The sequence below is a fragment of the Danio rerio genome, chromosome 11, assembly GCF_052040795.2.
Source record: "Danio rerio strain M-AB ecotype USA chromosome 11, GRCz13ab, whole genome shotgun sequence".
Lineage (NCBI taxonomy): Eukaryota > Metazoa > Chordata > Actinopteri > Cypriniformes > Danionidae > Danio > Danio rerio.
The window spans coordinates 31,195,464-31,220,650 of record NC_141031.1 but is presented as its reverse complement, the minus strand read 5'-3'; the positions used below and the strand labels follow the sequence as shown (position 1 = coordinate 31,220,650).

General features: G+C 39.5%; 1 protein-coding gene and 1 long non-coding RNA gene across 3 annotated transcripts in view; one reads left to right on the top strand and one right to left on the bottom strand.

Annotated features, from left to right (window-relative positions):
• Positions 1-620: 620 nt before the first annotated feature.
• On the top strand, positions 621-24,562 carry dhrs3b (dehydrogenase/reductase (SDR family) member 3b). The gene is given in 6 exon segments (NM_001006070.1): positions 621-1,231; positions 17,646-17,789; positions 19,954-20,073; positions 20,669-20,907; positions 23,926-24,051; positions 24,151-24,562. Coding segments are annotated over 6 exon segments (909 nt in total). The 5' UTR covers positions 621-1,036; the 3' UTR covers positions 24,236-24,562.
• The window catches only part of LOC147841814 (uncharacterized), a 57,649-nt gene continuing 56,934 nt past the window's right edge, over positions 24,473-25,187 (bottom strand). Inside the window, exon 4 of one of the 2 annotated variants that reach the window (XR_015502712.1) lies at positions 24,473-24,714. This is a non-coding gene — a long non-coding RNA (uncharacterized LOC147841814). The remainder of the gene's footprint in view (positions 24,715-25,187) is intronic. The other variant, XR_015502713.1, reaches the window with a different exon arrangement.

The following is a 25,187-nucleotide window of genomic DNA, read 5'->3' as shown; positions in this document are numbered from 1 at the left end:
TTTTTTTATTTCATATATATAGTTTTTAGCTATGATATTCCTAAAATCATTCCACATAAATCTGCAGATTTTTTACAAAATTCTCAGCAGAAATAGCAAAAAAATGTCAGTCCAATACAAAATGTCATTCAAGAAGTTGTTTATTAATTAATCTTAAGCATGATCTTTTAGTTTAGCATACTAAAATCAAGTTAATCCAATTCACAAAAAAAAAAGAAAGAAAGGCAGTTAAAGAATAATGCATCTAAATGTCTGGCCATATACAATAAATAACTTGGAAATAGAGGAACAAAATGGCCTTTATTTGTGTTGTAAAACGTCTGTTATTTATTTTATTTAATGAAACAACATTTAAAATAGTTAAAAGTCATTTATAATTTTGTTTTGTAGACATTTGAGTCGACTCATCAATGATTCAAGGACTCATTACAACTTTGCAGTAATGTGAACAAATCATAGCGAACTGATTCAAAAGATTCGAATCACTGGAATGAATCAAAATAACCCAGCCAGCACTAGATACGATAAGCACAGGTTGAAAGGCAGCGAAATTGCCTGTGGCACCACTTCTGGGGGAGGAGACTCAGCCGTCATAAAGAAACCCTCACGCCAACCGTTGATAAAGCAATACTTCTGTCAGTCCTCCAGCTGTCAATCAAGATAAATAGTCTCTTAAAAACCCCTATCAGACCCGAGGTATCGTCATAGTTGGACTCTGGCCGCTGTCAGTAGCGACAGGACTCAGTCTCCGGTGCAAAACAGCAGCGCACACTTGTCGCAGCAAGAGCTCCGTGGATAAAGAGTTTATGTCGGAATAAAGGTGCGCAAAATGACAGATATTCCTCAGAGGCGCACATGAACTGCCTTGGACCGCGTTTCACTCTATTAAGAGTGAGTCAGCTCTGCAAAATAAGGCGAATTGCCTTATTCACTCATTTAAATAGGAGTAAAGGTGATCGCTCCGAGCAAGGATTCAATTAGTTCGGCAATTGTTCCAGGCGAGAACTGAGATAAGCGGACACTGAGACGGAGTGAAATGGATCTGAAGGCGCTGGGCTGCGTGGTGCTCTTACCTATTCAGATACTATACTATACTGTCAAGGCGACCGTGTGCTGGTTCCTACCGAGCAGGCGGAGAGATCTGACCGGAGATGTAGTGCTTATCACGGGTGGCGGACGGGGCATTGGCCGTCACCTGGCTAAGGAGTTCGCCGTGCGTGGAGCTAAAAAGGTAAGCCCTTTGTAACATTATTTTGGCCATATGGCTGTATGTGTGTCATATTTAAGTTGTGAACTTTATTTAAACAGTGCCAATGTGGTGTTAGAATAGTTATAATATAGTTACCATAGTCTTAAACTTTAATAACACATTCATGCGCTATTTGGCACATAACAAAGAAGTAAAACTGTTATTAATGTAAACAATAATTTCGCCACATAATATTGTCACTATCCCAGAGGGTTTTACATTTCTGTCCCACTCTTAAAAAACATTTGGCGTGAAACTTTAAAATTGTTTTGAAATTGTAGACATAAAAGTAAACATTTAAAACATAAATGAAACAAATTTATAGTATTTCCTTAATTGTTTATTTATAGGATTTTTCCCAATATTTTCAAATGAATGCATGGAAGCAGTAGTTTAACAATGATGAAAATGTGTGATCTGTCTTTTTGTTGTAACAATACCTTATGTTTTAGATGTGGTCATTTGTGTAGGATAATCCACATCAACAAATCACTAGTCTAATAATGGATGAGTTTGTTTTGTTTTGCAATGTATCACCCTGCATGCCCTATTCCTCTCCCTAGGGACATTACATGTCCTGTTCATAAGCCCATTGTCTCAACAGTGCATAGGTCATGACCTCTTTGGTCAACAAACCAATCAAAATGTAGAACTGGAACCCAATGTCTGGTTCAACTGGGTCATTTAAACAGCTATTTGATGGAAAAACACCCATCTTTCAAACTTTGACAGCTCTGATGTTCAAATTATTACTGGGTCTAGTTGAAAAACCTCTAGAGGGGCCAGTGGCCCAAGAAGTTCATGGTGCCAAAAGCTTTGACCTTGGCAAAAATCTTGAAATATTAGGCATCTGCCTTTCTCTATGAATCTTTATTCCATTACAAACTCTGTCTGGAGTATTGCATGCCTATATTAAATCTCATATTGGCAGTGGTGTAGTTATATATATATATATATATATATATATATATATATATATATATATATATATATATATATATATATATATATATATATATATTTGTCTCAGCAGTCAGAATCTAATGAAACGAGACTGTGTGCTGAAAGTCATAAGCTGGGAAGAAATGTCTCAGCTGCCTCACCCACCCAAGACATTGCATTATAAATAGACCCAGTGGCCCAACTGTAATAAACAGGGCTTAATAACTTCTGTAACCACAGTGACAGGGGCCCCAGTGTTTGGCGGCATTACACCCAAGGCTTTACTTTGATTTACAAACATTTCCCCCTTGAGAAGGTTGTGTGTACGAGACTAAATAAAGCCCATCATAAAAGCCTTAGCGCAAACCTTACCACTCTCAGACCTTAGATCCCTGAATGCTCGCTGACACAACTCACCTTTTACATCATCATGTTAAAGGAAGCCACCGTGCTTGTCAACACCCCATTGTTAGCCATTGTCAAGGTGTGAAAGCTTTGGAAGAGACACCTGCAGTCGCTGGCTTAACAGTTAGCCTATTCTTAAGGAATGCTAAAAAGCCAAGAATCATAAATGCACAGGCTCAGAGTTAACTTGACCACCCTCACCTCTAAGTGGAGGTTGTAATTTTCCAGAAAGCAGGCTGTTATTATGGGGTCCAAGAAGTCAGCAAGTCCTCACTGCATGGCAATTTAACACTGGAAATATCTTGCAAGAGTGGTGTCATTAACCACTAGCCATACCCTAAACAGTGATTTGAAGAACCAAAAAAAGAACTTCTGGAAGTTACAGAAGCACCGTCATCTGTGACCATCCATGTGGTCTCATGGCTGATGGCTTAAGGAAGTGTGAAGGAAGTGAGCCCTATGTAAATTGCTTTCTGCATGTGTATGGGCTGGGGGGAGGGTGGCAGGGACCATACAGCTCCCAGCTGGGCAGTGCCCTGTGACTGACCCTTCTGTCTCCACACTAATTAGACAGCGGCAGGCGACTGCCTCCTGAACTCCTTGCGCCCCCGTCCACATACAGACCCATTCAGTAGGGAGTAAAGTGGATTACTTGGGCTATGTTTACACTTATCTTGATACATTTGAAGGGGCGATCTGTTTTAAGACTACTGTCCACACTAAGATTGTGTTCAGACTTGAGCACAAAGAGGTTAAGTTTGATTCAATCAAACTTCGATTTGATTACTGCAGTCCAGTAGATTAAGTGTTAATACACTTGGGCTCAAAAAGCAGATCAATGCTTCTGAAAAGTTGAGTCTTGGTCTACTTTGAAACAAACTGATCCATTTTGACTGAAATGTGAATGCAGACTGGACCAAAACAGGGTGTGTATTTACAAGATGCAGCCGTAAAAATGGATTACTCAAGCATGCTCAATCATTCGTGATCATTTTAGGAGATAGACTGCACTTTACAGTTTGGTGCACTGCAGGCATAGGAAATGCTGCCTCGTTGCAGCAGATTTTTTGTTTAAGGAATTCCAAGTACTGTTTTGACTATTTACACATTTTATAACCTCTTCATGTGTTCTCAGATAAAAGAAATACTATCGTGTGTATTTGCACATAAAACCAGCACATCAAGATCAGTTCAGATTTAGTTTCAGTCTTAAGTTGTAAGTTGTATACTTATGTATTGTGGCTGTTTCCTTTTATAGATTGGTTGGATTTATGTGACTTATTTCACTTAATTTATTTATTTTGTCTTGTGGTTCTGTGTTTCTGTGTTTTGTGTGTTATGGCAGTCATTACATAAGCAATTTCCTGCGGGATCAATAAAGTTTTCTAAGTCTAAGTCTAAGTATGACAGTGGGAATGCTAAGGAAACTGAACTGCAATTGTCAACACAATCTAAGACAGCAATTCTGTTCCATGTGAAGGAATTTGGAAAAAAAATTGGTCCCACTTTATATCAAGTGGCCTTAACTAATATGTACTTACACAGGAATTAATAGTTTGTTACAATTGTACTTATTGTGTAAATACATGTATTTACTGTGTACTTATGCTTAATTAAATACATGTATGTAATTACATTTGTAATGAACTACCATCCCTTACACCTTAAACCACCCTTAAACCTACCCATGCCACCAAACTTGTCCATAACCCAACCTCTATCCCAACTCAAAAGCACCACAAGTGTTCTCAAATACATTATAAACACAGTAAGTACGTTGTATTTATTTTGTGATGTCAGTACATAGTAGTTAAGGACACTTAATATAAAGTGGGACCAAATTTTTTTTTATAATATTTCATGTTGTATGAGAAGCCTTAGGAAAACCTTTGTGTGTATGGACAAAGACCATTTTTAAATTGCATACACATTAATGTAGACCTGCACTACTGGTCAAAAGTTTGGGGTCAGTTGTTTTTTTTTTATGTGTTTTTTTCCTGTCATTATTGCTTTTATTACTATTATCATTAAAATAATAATATTAATAATAACAATGTTAATAATTAGAGTGATCTTTGAAGGATAATGTGACTGAAGACTGGAGTAAGCTGAAAGTTCATCATTAAAATCACTGGAGTAAATGTTTAAATTAAATTATAAACTACTTTTGAACAGTTATTTTATAGTGCAATAACATTTCACAGTTTAAATTTTTTTATTTATTTCTGATTAAATAAATGCAGTCTTGGTGAGCAGGAGAAGCTTATTTTAAAACGTTTAAAAATCCTAATGACCCCAAACTTTTGACCGGTAGTGTGTCTTTTGTGTGCAATTAGGCAAATTATACTTTAGGTCTTGCAACAATATCGAAAACCAACTGCAACTAATTGTTATTCAGTAACTAATTATACAAGGTTTTTGTTATCTTCACTCAGTTTCTGTCTTCAAAATAAAATATTTTCTCCATCAAACTTAAGAAAAACTTTTGTGCCAATTATTAATGTTGTCTTTAATAACCCATCATTTGATTTTTTTTACATTTTGACCTACTGTAATATAATGTAATAATTGTTAAACTTATAGCATTAGCAAACTTTAGTATAAAGAAATGCCAAATCATATGCAGTTTTTTTTAAACCAGTGACCATAATCAAGTATTATTTACAAAAAATATACTTATTTTATTATGTGATTATGTGAGCCTGTATTTCGGCCACAAGTTTTTTTTTTTTTTTCCTTTAAATCCCTGAAATAGATGAGTGCTCTTTTATATGGTAATAACATTAAATATGTAGATCTGACAGCAGTCAATTGCACACAATTTCAAGATAATTTTCTATTTATAAATGCCACATCTGGAAGAGTAGCATACTCACAGGTTTTTGTACGCACATTCGTTTTCTCTGAATCACACTTACACCCTTCTGCGAAATTATGCTAGAACAAATTTAAAACGTTTTCTGTGCAACATTTTATAAATGAGGCGCCGGATTACAAAGCTACTCATAAGAGCTTCACATACATAGCACTGATTATTTGTGTGTTTATCTTTAAGGAAACACAATGTGTATCCTCACAGGACTGGATTAAGCACGGTTTGTTTGCTCCTTATTTTCGCATATTATATGCTAATGCGGTGCACTCAGCCATTGCTACTCTAAGGACTTGAGTGATAAGACTTGCTAATGTGATGTGTGCAGATGAAGCTCATAGTGGGATTGTATGGGAGACCACCTTGTGAGCTCTTGTTCTCTGACAGAAATATCAAGATTGTTGTGAAATCCTATTACAAGCTTAATCAAGACCTTCTCAGTAATTAGCTCAAAGGCCATGAATATAAAACAGGCCTGTGCTAAAACACACAGGCATCCATTAGGCCAAAAAGGTGAAACCACCTGCAGATCAGACCATCTTTTGCCTCATTCATCACTGATAGGGATATACGCGTATAACGGTTTAGGTTAATTAGTTTAGGTCACTTAAAATCTTTATCTGGACATAATGCATTTAACCAGAAATCCAACCTTCTTCAATTTTTGGTGCGTAAAGTTTCTTCACATTTCAGACTGACCCCAGTAATGACTCCACTTTTCCATGAAGCCGGCTGAAATGCATACTTAACAAAATGAAAACACCACATGCTCAGAGGCTGGAAATTTCCACAAATCCTTTCACAAAAAAGAGAAGTAATTGGACCAATTACAAGCAGCCATGGCCAATAAATGTGAACCATTCTTCAGTGACAAACATTCAGCAGTCTGAGTGAGGTTACTGTACTTGAGTATTTTGCAGTCCATTTTTAATGTTTTTGAGAGTTATAATTTCAAACCAGACCCTGGATTTACCTAACAGTAAAATTTAACATATAAGCCTGGTTTATACTTCCAGTGTAGGCATGGGATGATAACCGCTTTTAAGGTATACCAGGGTTTGAAAAAGTCAAGGTTTTAAAGCCATAAAAAATTTCTGCAATACCGTATGTGTACAATTTTTTTATTTACGTTTTTTTTTTTGTTGTTGTTGTTTTGTTTTGTTTTTTAGGACAACAATATCTTCAGCAGAAAAGATGCTGTTTTAAATTAAATTTAAATAGACACAAATGAAGACAGCAGAAGTCAATAGTTCATTTAGCCTGACATGTTTACTGCTCCAAAATATTTTAAATATTTAAAATAGCGTTCAAAAGAGAAAAAAGCTTTTTTTTTTACCCAGACATTTAAAAAGAATATATTTTAGAGCAGTAATCACAATACTGTGAAACCGTAATATTTTTATCCAAGGTTATCACACCGTCAGAATCTGATCGGCGTGACCCATTACGCGTGCCTTGCGTGTAGTCTTGCATTTATACTTCTGCTAGCTGTTTGTGTTCCTCTGCAATAGCACTTCCGAAACGCTAGCTGGCATCAGGTTTTTGTGTTCCTCTGTGTCGAGTTTCTCCATGGGTGTTTAGTTTTTTTCTGAACGCTACCTTAATACAAAAGTGGCTCAAACTCGCTCATTTTGAGGCGAACAACTTTAATCATAAGGTAAACACAAAACAAGAGTTTCCATCCGGACCTCCTTCACGGGACTCGACACTCGTAAACACTCGCTCCCATCGCGTAGGTCCCACCTCTACACGAACTCGTCAACATTAACCTAGACTAACCATATTCCGTACACAACGATGTTCTATACAGATTACATTTTAAAACCAATCTCTGAATAAATACTTACAAGTCGTAGACAAGCTATATATCTGTGTAATCTTTGTTTTTCGCTCTTTCATCCCCGATCACAACAGAGACTCTCCTACCAAATGTTTCCAAAAAATATCTGTAAGTTTGCTACGTTAACCCAATGCACTTGAAAATGAACTGTGGGCAAGCTTAAGGTGCAAGTGACGCTTGGGAGGGAGACATTTAGAGCAAGGAAAATATGCATTTTAATTTAATATATGCATAACACAGTATTACATTGTTTTTTAAATGAAAATCATGTTATCACAAATTGTTGAATAAATGACCTTTTTGTCAGGGTTCTTAAAGAGACACAAATGCAGGCTTGAGAGAATAAGGGGAATTTATTTTCAATATCCAAACAAAATATCTTTTTAGAAAAAGATCCAAAAAAATCCAGCCAGGAGGGAAAAAGCGGAACAAAAAGGTATCTGGGCTGTCTGCAACTGACAACAGTCCTGGCACAAATATCTCCGGTGGAGGTCGTCCCCTTCGTGAACCTCAGACAAGAAAAAAAACAACAAAACAGCCGGAATAAAGTCACACAAAAATAACAGAAATTCAGTTGCCTTCTCAACTATACCCGGCAGGGGGCGCTCGATGAGGCGGACGTGTGGGGGATGCTGAGCAGCGAGTGAGAGAGAGAGGAAGCCGGTGTTATGGAGAAGGCCGGCGGGCTCCGAGAGCGAGAGGAAGTCCGGTCTGGAATAGAAGGAGATGAGGAAATAGACCCAACACTGGATGTAAGGACCTGGCGTTGCAGCAACACGGAAATCCCACTGGATAGCGCAGAGAGAGAGAGGAAGAGAGAGAACAAGACAGGACAGGACAGGACACGACACGAGTGGCTGAGCGTAAGCGCACTCGCAATTAACGATCTAGCACAAGACAACACACACACGGGGAATAAATAGAGCAGAAGGAGAGCTACTCATGGACTGCAGGTGAGTGGAATCAATTATGTAAATAGAAAGATTGGGTAACAAGGGGGAGGGATGCCTTAGGTAAACACGAGGTGACAGATCAAAACAACATTCACGTGCGCTCGTGACATGTAAACAAACATACACAAGAAGACAGCGTGATCAGACTGGGGATGTGACAGTACCCCCCTCCCTACGAACGCCACCAGGCGTTGCATGGAGGGGCTCACCTCGTTGCCGACGGAAGTCCCTGACCAGCGCCTGATCCAGAATATCCCGGGCCGGAACCCAGCTCCTTTCCTCTGGAACATAACCCTCCCAGTCCACAAGGTATTGAAAGCCCCGACCTCTCCGTCTGACATCTAGCAATCTCCGCACAGTATAAACTGGGGAACCATCCACTAGGCGGGGGGGGGGGGGGGGGTTGGGGCAGATGGAACAAGAGGTGAGTACAGCACAGGTTTAACCCTAGATACATGAAAAGTAGGGTGTACCCGACCAAGCGTGGGGGGGAGCTTGAGCTGTACCACCACCGGACTCAAGACCTTGGTGATCCGGTATGGTCCAATGAACCTGGGTGCCAACTTGCGCGAGGCTACCCTAAGAGGCAGGTCCTTAGTGGAAAGCCATACTCTTTGACCACACCTGTAGCGGGGAGCAGGAGTCCGATGTTGGTCAGCCGCTGCTTTAGTCCGTCTATTAACCCGGGCCAAGGCCTCCCTAGCTCTCTTCCAAGTGCGGCGACACCGCTGGACAAACGCAAGGGCAGACGGGACAGCAGCTTCGGGTTCCTGTGAGGGAAACAAAGGAGGTTGGAAACCCACGGAGCATTGAAATGGAGACATACCTGTAGCAGATGACGGGAGGGAGTTATGAGCATACTCCACCCAGGGCAGTTGTTGGCACCAAGAGCTAGGATTGTGGGACGTCAGGCAGCGGAGAGTACGTTCCAAATCCTGGTTTGCCCGCTCGGACTGCCCGTTGGTCTGGGGATGGAATCCAGAAGACAGACTCGTTGAGGCCCCGATCTGTCGGCAGAATTCCTTCCAAAACCGGGAGACAAATTGGGGGCCCCTATCAGAGACCACATTGACCGGAAGACCATGAATCCGGAAAACGTGATCAATCACCACCTGTGCTGTCTCCTTGGCTGAGGGGAGCTTGGGGAGGGGAATGAAATGGGCTGCTTTGGAAAAGCGGTCCACCACCGTGAGGATAACGGTGTTGCCTTTAGATTCAGGAAGACCAGTGACAAAATCAAGGGCCAAGTGTGACCAGGGGCGGGAAGGGATGGGAAGAGGACGGAGCAGACCAACGGGAGGTGCATTGGACGTCTTGTTCCGAGCACAAACCGAGCAGGCAGCCACGAACTGCCTGACGTCCTTGGCCATAGATGGCCACCAAAATCGCTGGCGGATGGCAGCCAGTGATCTCCGAACTCCTGGGTGGCAGGTCAACTTGGAGGAATGACCCCACTGGATAACTTCTGAGCGCATCTTGGCTGGAACAAACAGTTTGCTCGCCGGGACCCCCCTCGGTATTGGACCCATCCGTCCGGCTTGCTCAATCCGTCTTTCGATGTCCCAGGAGATGGATGCCACCACCACTTCCTTGGGTATAATGGTGTCGGGTGGTTCCACTTCCCCTGGGGCCTCAAACAGACGAGAGAGAGCATCCGGCTTTATGTTCTTGGATCCTGGCCTGTAAGACAGGGTAAAATTAAAACGGCCAAAGAAAAGGGCCCAGCGAGCCTGTCGGGAGCTCAGCCTCTTGGCTGAACGGATATATTCCAGATTCTTGTGATCCGTCCAGACCAGAAAAGGCTGAGCTGCCCCCTCCAACCAGTGACGCCACTCCCCCAAAGCCAACCTGACCGCCAACAACTCCCGGTTACCTATGTCGTAATTCCGTTCAGAAGGACTCAGGCGGTGGGAAAAGAAGGCACAGGGATGCACTTTCCCATCCAGACATGACCGCTGAGATAGGACTGCGCCTACTCAGACATCAGAGGCATCTACCTCAACAATAAATTGCCGTTCAGGATCTGGAATAGACAAGACAGGAGCAGAGATAAAACGGGACTTTAATTTATCAAAGGCCTCCTGAGCATCAGCTTTCCATTTGAACGGTACCTTAGGAGAGGTGAGTGCCGTTAAGGGTGCAGCAATCTGACCAAAATTCCTGATGAATCGCCGATAAAAGTTGGCAAACCCCAGGAATCGCTGCAGAGCCTTACGCGAGTCAGGAGTTGGCCACTCGGCAACAGCCCTTACCTTACAGGGGTCTGCCTGGATCTCTCCTGCCGAAATTATGAATCCTAGGAAGGGAACCGACTGGGCGTGGAATACGCACTTCTCCGCTTTAACATAGAGCTGGTTCTCCAGCAGCCGTTGTAGCACCTGGCGAACATGTTGAGTGTGTACCTGTGGGGATGGGGAAAATATCAAAATATCATCAAGGTACACAAAGACAAAGCGGTTAACCATGTCTCTCAACACATCATTGACCAGGGCCTGGAAGACCGCCGGGGCATTGGTCAGACCAAATGGTAGGACCCGGTACTCAAAGTGTCCCGTAGGGGTGTTAAAGGCGGTCTTCCACTCATCCCCCTCACGTATGCGGATCAGATGGTAGGCATTCCGGAGGTCAAGTTTGGTAAAGACCTTGGCTCCTTGCAATAACTCAAAGGCAGACGACATGAGAGGTAAGGGGTACCTGTTCTTGATAGTGATGTCGTTAAGCCCTCGATAATCGATACAAGGACGCAAGGAGCCATCCTTCTTTTTGACAAAGAAGAACCCAGCGCCTGCCGGGGAAGAGGAGGGTCGGATGAGTTCAGCTTTAAGAGATTCGTTGATGTAACGGTCCATGGCCTCTCTCTCAGGACCAGAAAGGGAAAATAATCGACCCTTCGGCGGAGAAGTGCCTGGGAGGAGTTCAATGGCGCAATCATAAGGACGATGGGGAGGCAAGGAGGTGGCCCGAGACTTGCTAAACACCTGACGCAGATCATGGTACTCCGCCGGAACCCCAGCCAGATCAGCCGACTCCACCTGCGGGACAGGACACAAAGAAACAGGAAAAGAGGCAGGACCCAAACACGTAGCAAGACAACACTGATTCCATGACAAAATTGAATTATTCAACCAATCAACGTGTGGGCCATGCTGCAGTAGCCATGGATGCCCTAAAACTATGGGGGCACTTGGGGAGTCAAGGAGGAGCAGCGTGGTGACCTCACGGTGATTGCCTGAAACAATGAGTGTGATAGGAGGGGTGCTATGGGAAACAGTGGTAATAAGAGTGCCATTAAGAGAACGGGCAGGGATAGGGTCAGAAAGAGCAAGAGCAGGTATCCCCCACGAAGTGGCCAAGGAACGATCCATGAAGTTACCCTCAGCTCCAGAATCGATCAAGGCCGAACAGGAGTTAGAAAGATCCCCAAACTGGACAGAGACAGGAATAACAGTACGAGAAGGGGAGGAATGCAAAAAAGGAGTAGCGCTCACCAGGATCCCCCTCTTCACTGGCGAGCTGTGCCTTTTAAAGGACAGGTGGCTGCGAAATGTCCTGGCTTGCCACAGTACAGACACAAGCCCTTAGCGAGGCGATGCTGCTTCTCCTGGGGGGTGAGCCGGAGGCGTCCCACCTGCATAGGCTCTGGACCAGCGGAAGCGGAGTTGGAGGCATCAGAGACGGGAAAGGTGTCCTCAGTCCTCCAGGGTGAGCGGGGTGCAGAGCGTTGATGGCGGCGGCGTAGACGTCCCTCCACCCGTAGAGCCATGTTGATCAGGTCGTCGAAGTCATGAGGCAGATCGATGGTGGCTAACTCGTCCTGAATCACCTCCTCCAGTCCTGCGCGGAACATGGATCTGCAGGCCCCCTGGTTCCAGTCACAAGACGCTGCTAGCGTCTTGAATTGGATGGCGTACTCAGTCACTGAACGCCCTGCCTGTCGCAAACGGGCCAGCTGATCAGCAGCCTCCTGGCCCCGAGCGGATCGGTCAAACAGTTTTATCATTTCCTGTCTGAACTCATCAAAAGAAGTGCAACAAGGAGCTTGAGTGTCCCAAACTGAAATCCCCCAGTCACGAGCCTTACCAGTGAGAAGCGTCAGGACAAAGGCCACCTTAGTTTCTTCCGTGGCATAGGTGCGTGGCTGTAGCGCGAAAACCACTGAACACTGGGATAGGAAGGCTCTGCAGGAATTCGGATCTCCATCATAGGGTGGCGGGATATTGCAGCGAGGCTCATGTTGATAGTGAGGACCAGGAGCCGTTTGCCCTCCCTGGGCAACGTCATGCTGCAGCTCTTGTATTCTTGCTGTCAACTCAGCTACCTGATTGGCCAGGAAGTCCACCTCTCGTGAAGTGTTGGTCAGCCTGACCTCATGCTGCCCCAGCAACGCTCCCTGCTGTGTAACGGCGGTTCGGACGGAATCTGAGCCTGCTGTGTCCATAGCGGCTAGATCGTTCTGTCAGGGTTCTTAAAGAGACACAAATGCAGGCTTGAGAGAATAAGGGGAATTTATTTTCAATATCCAAACAAAATATCTTTTTAGAAAAAGATCCAAAAAAATCCAGCCAGGAGGGAAAAAGCGGAACAAAAAGGTATCTGGGCTGTCTGCAACTGACAACAGTCCTGGCACAAATATCTCCAGTGGAGGTCGTCCCCTTCGTGAACCTCAGACAAGAAAAAAAACAACAAAACAGCCGGAATAAAGTCACACAAAAATAACAGAAATTCAGTTGCCTTCTCAACTATACCCGGCAGGGGGCGCTCGATGAGGCGGACATGTGGGGGATGCTGAGCAGCGAGTGAGAGAGAGAGGAAGCCGGTGTTATGGAGAAGGCCGGCGGGCTCCGAGAGCGAGAGGAAGTCCGGTCTGGAATAGAAGGAGATGAGGAAATAGACCCAACACTGGATGTAAGGACCTGGCGTTGCAGCGACACGGAAATCCCACTGGATAGCGCAGAGAGAGAGAGGAAGAGAGAGAACAAGACAGGACAGGACAGGACACGACACGAGTGGCTGAGCGTAAGCGCACTCGCAATTAACGATCTAGCACAAGACAACACACACACGGGGAATAAATAGAGCAGAAGGAGAGCTACTCATGGACTGCAGGTGAGTGGAATCAATTATGTAAATAGAAAGATTGGGTAACAAGGGGGAGGGATGCCTTAGGTAAACACGAGGTGACAGATCAAAACAACATTCACGTGCGCTCGTGACATGTAAACAAACATACACAAGAAGACAGCGTGATCAGACTGGGGATGTGACACTTTTTTTATAAATGTTTTGAAATGGGGATATTTAAACGTCATTTGTGAGTGATGATAACCCCGACGCAAATCTGCCACAGAGAGCCTGAAAGACAGGCTTTAAATGCTATTTGCCCATCATCTTTGTGCATTGATGATGTTTATATTCATAAAAGGTCAGTTAAGTTAGCGCTAACTTGTTTAATATTTTAAATTGCCACTGTGTAATAAAATAAGCAAGATCTAAAACTTAAATGATTGTAAGGTTCTTTTATTGCAATCTTTCATAAAAAGATATTAAATATAACATTAACTTCAAGCACATTTACACACAATAACAGTATATACTGACATGATTTTTTCTTCAACTAATGACCATTTTTGCCGGTGAATTAAAGTTATGCGCCATGTACGTAACACTATTTTAATCGTGTACGGAACATTGTTAATACCTTTAATATTCCGTACACATGTGGAGGCAGTACTTTTCCCCCTTTTCTCAAAAACTACTGAAAGAGTAAGTTTACAGAAAGTGTACGGAAAATGGTAAGTCTACGTTACCAAGCCGACCAATCACAGTGCTTGCGCTACGCATTGTTTGCAACAGTAGTTACATTTTTTAAAGGTGCGCATCAGCATCGCCGACAGACACGTCGAGAGCTACACGTAGGCTGAGCCGGAGCATACGCGTGAGCTTTATGCAGAAGTAATCAACCTTATTAGTGGGCATGGCTATTACTGGCCATAATTTGGGATTCAACGATTATAGATTTTGATTGTATGATTATAGTCTGAGGAATAATAATGTTTATCACAATTATTATGCATTCAAAACACCATTAGTGCAGTAAACCACATGAAATTTCATAAAACTTTAAAGTAGGGCTGCACAATATCGTTTCAGCATGAATATCCCCATTTCAAGAAAGTGTAAAGCATTTGGGCACAATAACTTAAAACATTTGACACTTTAATAAAGATTTTTTTTTACTGATTTATTAATGCAATAAAGACTATACAGTGTTATTTTACATCACCATATTTCTATATTAAATACTGCTTGACTCTCCAGAAAACCATAAAGAACTGTTTATTTACTTTTTTGTTTACTCTATTGTAATTATTCTTGCAATTTTATTTTTTTTTTATACATGATTCACATCCTTCAAAATCAATCCAACCAATATAAAGAAAATATTTTTCAAAAATAAAGCTATTTAAGCCATCTGGTTGAACTGTTTTCATATCACATTTTAAATCGCAGCAAAACAAAATATTGCAATGTCAGATTTTTTGTGCAGCCCTACTTTAAAGTGTCGTTTTTTGCTGCTCAGTAAACAACTAGGTGCACCTGGATATCGTGAGCTCGTCGCATGCGCGTCACTGCCCATATGTGTGTGCGCAAGCGGTGCGCCTCCATTGGAAATAAAGAACTTACGAGCGCAAAAGACAGGACATGTGAACAGCCCTTAGTCAATAGCCTCAACCATAGTTAAAATCAGCCTTTATTCCAGTGTGTGTGGATATTCGCCTCTGTGTACAAGCTCAGAACTTTAAACTAGTGAATAGTTAGGATAATTTTGTTTAGTGTTTTGTTCCATGCAGAAACACGGTGTTGAGAAGCTTTTACAATTATTTAAGCATGACGAATTAAAGTGTGGTTAATAGTGAAATTGGTTGTCGGCGCCAGTGGTGTAGTGGTTAGTGCGTGGACACATGCACTCCGGTGCTTGCGGCAACCAGAGTTCGATTCTGCCTCGTGGTCTTATGTCGATCCTTCCCCTCTCTCTGCTCCCATGCTTTCCTGTCAATTCACTACTATCCTATCAAATAAAGGTAAAACCCTCTTAGAAATAATAATAATAAAAAAGCGAAACTGGTAAACCGTTGAATCCCTAGCCATTATTATAAAGTATTAAAATATTTGCTCTCACTAGTTTGTGATGGACATTTGGACGTATATTTGCTTCAGAAATCAGGATATGAACAATATAGCAAACTTTAATTTTATATCAGTTTAGTAATTACATGACTAGAGTTGACTAGTTTATATTGTTAAATAAAATTACAATCAAGAGATTTGGTGCTTGTATCAAATAAAATTTAGAAACGTGACTATAAATGTAGATTAGATATTAATTGCAAGCAAATTGTTTAATGTTTCAAATAACTTTGTGAAAATGAAATGTCAAAATATTGTTGAAATACTTATTTAAAAAGATTCTAGTTTTAAATATGCGTGATGATATTTTTGCCATAAAATGTATTGTATATATTCTGTAAATCATTCAAAATGTGTAATAGTCATATAATCAATAAGGTTAAACATGTAAACAGGATATATTTTAATGTATATTAAAAACATTAAATTTAAAGCTGCATTACATTTTTATTGTTGTGATGCTTTAAAAAAACGTCTTTTTTGACCCACACATTAATAAACCAATATAATACTGATGTAAACAAACCACAGTTGAGCTAAAATAATAAATACAAATCTGTTTACAAATAATGTCTCCAAATGAGGATATGCTCAAAGGGTGGTTTTCTCTTATTAGGCTAACTTCTGCGGCCAAATGGATCCCCGCACACACATACACACACATTATCATGAGGCTGTTGAAGCAGAAAATGGCTGGGTCCGTATGCCCAGCAGGCTGTGTAATCTCTATGAGAATTTGTCTGCGAGAGATGATGAGGCAGCATCACTGATTTCATTACCTTTCCTTGACCTCTCAGACTGACAAATCTAATTGACCAATCACTGCCCCCCATGTTCTCTGTCCCAGCCAATCCATTCACACAGTCATCTCTCTTAATCCTTCTCTCTTAACAAACAGCCTCACTCTTGCTTCTGTTCTTACAATGCTTACTACTATTCTTCATATGAATATGTGTTGTTAAACTGGCATTAAATAAACCAATGATACACAACACATTGGTTTACAGTGAATTTTGAACATATGACAATTTAGGGCAGCTTTAAAGTTACTAAGCTTTATTTAAATAATGAATAGTTAATTTTACTGAAATACAATAGAGCCATACAGTCGCATTGATCCATTAATACTTTGTTTATGATGTAATTAACATTCATTTTCAGATGATAGGATTTGTTATGTTTGTTTTGGAGTGGTTTGGAATTGACTAGTAATTAGAATTAAAAAGGAATTAGTCCAAACAAGCACCTAAATGAATATGACTAAACAGTGGTCACATGGTACAAGTCGTACTGTTTTTTTGTCCACAAATCACATTTATAAGTTGTAATCAGTCCTAAAAGGATGCAAATTGGGCTAGTGATATGGCAAAAATGCAATCTCGATAATTATTTTCCATACTGAACAATACCGACATATATATATATATATATATATATATATATATATATATATATATATATTCAGATAAAAGTAGTTAATGCTTACAGATTTAAAAAGAGTACCCCAACAATGACTGAAGCAACAAAAATTAGAGGGTCTATTAAACGGTACAACATTTTCAGCCGATAAGTTTTCAGTGGTTCGATTCGGTACATCTCTAATATTAACACATTTTTAGATTCCCATTGTTTTACATTTCTAAAGTGTGATTGGCTTTTGGGTCAATATAGAGTAAAAACAAAAAGTCCAGAATTTATTTAAAAAGTTATTGACATCAATTTTGTCACGATTCAATATAATACTGTTTATCGGCCAGCCCTAGACGCAAATGCTCTTTACAAGTTATAATCTCATAAACATGGTACTTACACTGAATCGACCCGATTGTGTAATCAAAGATCAGAACTGTTCATTTATCATTCCAAGGAAATGTTTTTCATTTAAAAAGGACATACAAAAATGCAAAAACAGATTATCTTCTGACTCATGCTTTTCGTGTCAAACATTTGGCTAGAATTGTAGGTCACACAGTCTCTTGTGTTTACAAGTAAACACCCACAATGAAGAATACAAGTCATGATAAATTAGCAAAGACCGTTAAAACACAACAACTGACAAATTAAATCTACTTTGAGACAGGACTAAAGACTTGAGCGGTGACGTATTTTGCTTTAGCTTTCTGGAAAGATGATGCATGGCCAGTATTACATATATCTGGCTAGTTTTATATTTTGTTCCACCTTTTTTCTTAACAGCTAATTCTGTGGGGCCGGACGGAAAAATGTCTGAAGGAGACTTGTGAGGAGATCACCCTCATGGGGACAGAGTGCCATTATTTCGTTTGCGATGTGGCCAACAGGGAAGAAGTCTACAAGCAAGCCAAGGTTGTCAGAGAAAAGGTACAATATGCACCATAATATCATACTCTGAGTTATCTGATTAAATTGATAGTTCACTCAAAATAAAAATGAATTCTGTTAGTATTTATTTTTCCTTCAAATGGTTCCAACAGTGTTTGAGTTTTCTTCTGTTGAACACAAAAGAAGATATTTTGAGGAATGTTTGTGGTATTGTATAGTATAGTATTTTTTTCTATGTCAGTGGCTACTGATTACCAACTTACCATCTCTCTTTTACGTTCAACAGAAAAAACATTACCATACGTTTGTAGTCACTGGAGAATGAGTAAATTGTGTGTACATCTTCATTTTGTGGTGAAATATTTCTTTAAAAAACTTTGTCTGACTTTTTTTGGTATGTGTTTGTATGTGCGTGTGTGTATGTTGTTGTGATCGCCAGTGGTGTTGTCTCAGGTGGCAATTACTTTCTGTAGTCTATTCTAATCGCCAACAATGTTTTCTCTATTGGAGATTACTTCCGAATGAACTACAACCCCCAGAACTCTGTGCACTCATCAACTCCTACAGCAGCTGACAATAATCTAGACATTCACACACATTCACAGCTGTAGCTCATGATTCACTGATTACAAGGACTATAAGTACTAGGGATGTTTCGATCAGTTAGTTTTTGTTTTGTTTTTTGCCCTTGAGTCTTATTCATTTGATTTTGAGTATCTATCGATACTGAAACCCGATCCGATACTTCTATAATACATAAAAAAGAATAAAGAAGAGCTAAGAAACAGATTCAGGATGTTCCTTGTTTTTTATGTAATTCACTTTATTTTAACATTTAACAACTCTGTTAACAAACAGATCACGTCTGTGAGGTAGCTTAAACAATCAAGTAATTAATACCATCAATTCCTTATCCTTGGACTTTAGTAGAACAGTAAATATTTTTCAAATATAATATAAAAACAAATTAAAAAAAAAAAAAAGAACCTCAACTTAAAATTCCCGGGAGGCAATTCCAAGTTTCCACATCTCACAGTTTGCATGGCAATGTTGTCGCATTCAACTTTATCATACCTCCAAACCACAGACATACTCATGCTTTCTGCTTCCAGATGCTTCTGTGTTATACTTTGTCGACATTTAACCAATAGCATCTCTGCGACAAAGTTATGTCATGCTGCACGCGTTGCTGTTTCTGTGTAGTCAAGAAAACTCTGTGACTCCGCATAACTATAGATGTGTTAAAAAATAATGATTATAGATAGATAGATAGATAGATAGATAGATAGATAGATAGATAGATAGATAGATAGATAGATAGATAGATAGATAGATAGATAGATAGATAGATAGATAGATAGATAGATAGATAGATAGATAGATAGATAGATAGATAGATAGATAGATAGATAGATAGATAGATAGATAGATAGATAGATAGATAGATAGATAAAATTCTTTTTTGTGTTTTTTTTTTTTTGAGTCTGGAGGTATAGCGTCCGATTCTGATCAAGTCTGAAACTGCATAATCGGGCCCAATTTCCGATCACATGATCGGATCTGGACATAAATACGTACATCTCACCTTCATTCACACATTGCCAAGTTTCTTACACAAACTTTACGAGGCATTCTCTCTGTTTGTTTTCCTGTGTTTTGATTCTTGCCTTGTTTACCGTTTTGATCAAGTGTAGAGGATCTTTATGTTACACTTTCTCTTCTAAAAAAAGAGAGGAGGGGGATAAATTTGGTGGAAGATGGATCATATCAGATGTGGATGTTGTCATTCACTTGAATGGTGGTAATTGTTAAAACACCTCTTCAAATGCTCAAAGTGCAGATAATTATTTTCTTTTTTATTATGAACAGGTTTCTGAGGCAGTGTGTAAATGTGACCGACACAAAATTATATATATATTTTAAAATTTTTAAACATTTTGGAAAAGAATTTCAAACTCAGTGCACACTTCTAATTATAAATAATGCAGTTGGCTCTAACCTCTAATAACCCGAGTGCTGGCTTTATCACAGCTGTTTTGCCTTCCACCCCCATAGCCTGAGTAGAGATTATAGCTCACTTAAAATGTCTGGGTTAGATAAGAACCAGCGGTATGGCGACACTGACTGGCTGTAAAAAAAGAGAACAAATAATCTGTTATGGAAAGGAGAATAACTAATAGTGGGTCTTTTATTTTTATGCTAGGTGGGAGATGTGACCATTCTGGTTAATAATGCTGCAGTGGTGCATGGCAAGAGTTTGCTGGACAGTGATGATGATGCTCTTCTCAAGTCGCAACACATCAATACAATGGGACAGTTTTGGGTAAGTACAGAAATGTGGTGCTCTAGTTAAAATGAATATATATATATATATATATATATATATATATATATATATATATATATATATATATATATATATATATATATATATATATATATATATATATATGGTATGATTCACTATTTGTTTTTTTCCTGTTAGTTTTAGCTTATGCTATTTCAGTTTTAATTTAATATGATCATTTCTTATCAACTGATATAAATAAGTGTTCAGCTTATTTTTATATAATTACTATATAATAACTATTATTAAAATTGTTATAGAGTTAAGTCAAAAACATTGCTAGAAAAAAATTTAAAACAAAAATTATATTAAATTATATATAAAGAAAATACAATACCAATCTGCTTTTGCTAAAACAAACAATAGTCAAGTGCCTTTTTGCACACTAAAACAATCCAATGATATAAAAGCACCTCAAGAACACATTTATATGAGATATTAAACATTTCATAGTATAGTATAAACATATTTTACATACATTACATAGAATAACTAACAACTTTCATCATTGCTTTCCAGCTTCCTAATTCCAGTAGCTGAACTCACCTTTTATTAATACTTTCGTCTACAGACCACGAAAGCCTTCCTGCCTCGTATGCTGGAACTCCAAAATGGCCATGTTGTGTGTGTCAACTCCATCCTGTCACTGTCCCCCATCCCCGGTGCTATAGATTACTGTACATCTAAAGCTTCTTCACTGGCCTTCATGGAGAGCTTGACTCTGGGGCTGCTGGACTGTCCAGGTGTGGCCTGCACCACCGTCCTCCCGTTCCACACCAACACTGAAATGTTTCAGGGCATGAGAGTGAGGTGAGATCATGTTTTAAGTCCTAGGAAACACACAGACACTCAACAGATTTTCCACAGTCCTGCAAATTCTAGATGGCTCAAATCCCACCCTAGATTTTCTCCCGATTATCCGGCTTCAATTGGCAGAAAGTCATATTAAAGGTTTCCAGTGGGTTAGACAGTCAATATAAGGACTATTATTTCAATGAGGCATTAAAATTGACTGTGTATGCTTTGTTAATGCATGGTTGAGTTTAGGGCTGCATGATATTGGAAAATTCTGATATTGCGATATAACATTTTTCTGCGATTATTCAGTCATTCATTTTCTTTTTGGCTTAGTCCCTTTATTAATCCGGGGTCGCCACAGCGGAATGAACCGCCAACTTATCCAGCACATTTTTACACAGCGGATGCCCTTCCAGCCACAACCCATATCTGGGAACCATCCACACACACTCATACACTATGGACAATTTAGCCTACCCAATTTACCTGTACAGCATGTCTTTGGACTGTGGGGGAAACCGGAGCACCCGGAGGAAACCCACACGAGCGCAGGGAGAACATGCAAACTCCACACAGAATCGCCAACTGACCCAGCCAAGGCATGAACTAGAGACCTTCGGGCTGTAAGGTGACGGCACTACCTACTGTGCCACTGCGTCGCCTTTTCTGCGATTAAATATTGCGATATGAATGCAGTTTCACAAGATATTTTGAATAGCTCTGTTTGATGGTTTTCTGGGGAGTCTAACGGTATTCAGGTACAGAAATTTAATAATCACAATACAAAAAAAATATTTTCTTATTTTTGTCTCGTATCTTAGTCCAAATAAGAAAAAAAAATTGTTCAAGTAAAAATAAAGCTTTGTGTTCATCGTCAGAAGAAATATGGCCAAATTAAGAGTTTTTTTTCCTAAAACAAGCTAAAATATCTGCCAGCGGGGTAAGTAAAATACTTGTTTTTGCTTTGAAATGTAGATATTTGGACTAGAAACAAGACAACAATTCTAAGTAAGAGATTTATTTTGTATAAATCATATAAATTCCATATAAATACTGTGATTCAATAAAATTCTGTAACTCCTGCTCAAGTATACTTCAGACTCATCATTGCATATTTTGCAATGTGACTATTGCAAATGTGCATATTGCGATGTCAATGCTGAAACGGTATATTGTGCAGCCCTAGTTGAGATGCTTTTTTTGAATAAATTATAAGCGCAAAAACTATTTTCTCATAACATTTTATCCAAACACACACTCACTTTACATCAAAAAACTCTTTTTTGGTATAGTATCAATCAATAAGCAGATAGCTAATAAGCTAGTTGTTTTCGCAAACTCATTTGATCTGGCTCCATTTTGCCATGATCCAATCATTCCCAATGGATTATGGATTAGTCCTGGGACAAAAGCAACAAACACAGAAGATCAATTTGCCACTATATATATATATATATATATATATATATATATATATATATATATATATATATATATATATATATATGTTTGTTTCTATGGCTTATGATGAAGTATTTCAATTAATAAGTAAAATAAGGTCTGCAATATATTTAACCAAAACTGTGTATTTTTCTTATCGGTCTTGTTTACACCTAGTCACCTTAGAATTATAAGGTTTCATCTGACATTTTTGTCAAAATTGAGCTATTGACATATTCTTATTAATTGACAACTTATTTACATTATAGGATGTTTTTATAAAATGGTTACATTTTAAGACTTTTGATTTAAAAAAAAAAAAAATGTTACGGGCCACACAGTGGCACAGTAGGTAGTGCTGTCGCCTCACAGCAAGAAGTCCCTGGTTCGAGCCTCGGCTGGGTCAGTTGGCATTTTTGTGTGGAGTTTGCATGTTCTACCTGCGTTCGCGTGGGTTTCCTCTGGGTGCTCCGGTTTCCCCCACAGTCCAAAGACATGCAATATAGGTGAATTGGGTAAGCTAAATTGTCCGTAGTGAATGACTGTGTGTGGATGTTTCCCAGGGACGGGTTGCGGCTGGAAGGGCATCCGCTGCGTAAAACATGCTGGATAAGTTGGCAGTTAATTCCGCTATGGCGACCCCAGATTAATAAAGGGACTAAGCCGAAAAGAAAATGAATGAATGAAACAAATGTTACACGCATACTGTTTGCAATATGAAATAAAACAACTTTGAAGCTCAATATCTCAAAATCATTCAGAACACAGATAGAACCTTAAAATTTCAAGGTGATGATATATAAATACACATTTTTCTCAATCCAATCACTAGTACTACACTAAAGACCTGTGCAAGTGGTTACAATTCTTTTGACTACTTCCAGAAGACATTGCAAACACATTCGACTGGATTGCTTGACATGACATGGATAAGTTTAGGTGCATTCAAGCAACCACACAAGTCTGCCTCCTTTCCACCTTCTGACAATGTTTTTAAACAGTTGTGTTGGTGAATCACGAAAGCCAAATAGAACTTAAACTTTGCTGTGTGAAATCATAGGCTTGGTTCGAAAGAAAAAACAAACACACAGAAAAAGCACAATGTTCTCTAACCATTCCTGATTCTAACTGAAACCCAGAATATTTGGCAAAGTTTTGTAGCTATCAGAAGCTCCTTATAATTTTTATTTCCTTGCACATTCATATGTACATTGATAAATTAATTTTGCTATATTAGAAAGATGGGGCAAAAATCGACCCATAAGATCTACCCATACTGTATATATACCAATCTTAAAAAGAAATCTAGAAAGTGGAAAGATAGAGATTAAAGCAGGAGGTGTAAACATGAATGTGTATTCTTTGTCTATTTGTCAACCAAAATGCATCTTGATACCAAATATAAGCAGGGCCTTAATGGATGAGACATTCATTAATCTTCAGAACACACGTTAAGATATATTAGATGAAATCCGAGAGCTCTCTAATCCTCCATAGACGGCAATGGTCTAGAGTGTCTTACGGTATTGTGCAACTACAGGCGGTTTTAAATGAATTTTTTTTTTTGTTTGTTTGTTTTTTTTTATACAGGTTTCCGCAACTTTTTCCTCCTCTAAAGCCAGAGGTTGTAGCACAGAGAACAGTGGATGCTGTTCGGACAAATACAGCCTTTGTTTACTTACCCTGGACCATGAACGCACTCGTTATCCTCAAAAGGTACAGTGTTATAATTTTCAAATACAGTTTCATTTTAGATCTGAATACATTATGCAAATATGCAACTCTCATTCATGATCTTTTCTGGCTTTACTTTAGCATGCTACCACAGAGTGCACTGGAGGAAATCCACAGATTCTCAGGAACCTACACCTGCATGAATACATTCAAGGGGCGGACATGAGAGATTTAGGAATAACACAGGAGTTTCAAGTGTTACATAATTTTAAACAAACTGTTTTTTATTAAACAAAGGCTCTGGAGTTGTTCTTTCACGAGCATTGAGTTAGAAGAAAAAAAGACAGAGAGCCAGAACGCATTTCCAGGACTGTTTGCAGGTCAGCACTGACCTTTGTGTTGCGTTGTTGGACAAACACAGAATGGAAGAAAAAAAAGAAGCCTCAGTTGATCGCTGTGCTGTACTGTATGTGTACTTTAATGTTTTTTAACAATCACCTTTTAACTACTGTCACTGTAAATTCTGCATCTGAATAAAAAAGAAAAAAAAAGAGTTTTAAAGGAAAACACCTTTCATTTGGATGTCTTTAGGGGGATTTCAGCCTAACACTTTGGTTTTAGATGCCATTTACACTGAGTTTTTAATTTAAAGGCATATTTTGTTGCTGTTACACTTGCCTTTCACACTGCCCTGGCATCTTCGACCTGCAAAAAAAAAAAAAAATTGTTTGGAAATGTGTTTTAGAATGAAAATACTCCTTATCCAGTTTTTGATGTGTTCCTAAAAAACTTTCTCCATGCAACAAACAGCTTAAAATGCATGACACTCTACATGACCATTAATGCTCACTGAGCATCCGCATAGATCAGGGGTGCTCAACCTTGTTCCTGGAGATCTACCTTCCTGCAGAGTTCAGCCCCAGACCTGATCAAACACACCTGAAACAGTTAATTAGGACCTGAACAGTTCTTGATAATTACAGGCAGGTGTGTTTGTTATGGGTTGCAACTAATACATGCCTGAAGGTAGATCTCCAGGAATAGGGTTGGACACTTCTGGCATAGGTTGTCTGCATGTACTTGCTGTCTACCAGTTGCTTAATGGTCAAATATGATGGGCTTGACAAATCAGGGAACAATGTTTTCATCCAAAAATGCCAATTAACTTTCTGCTCAAA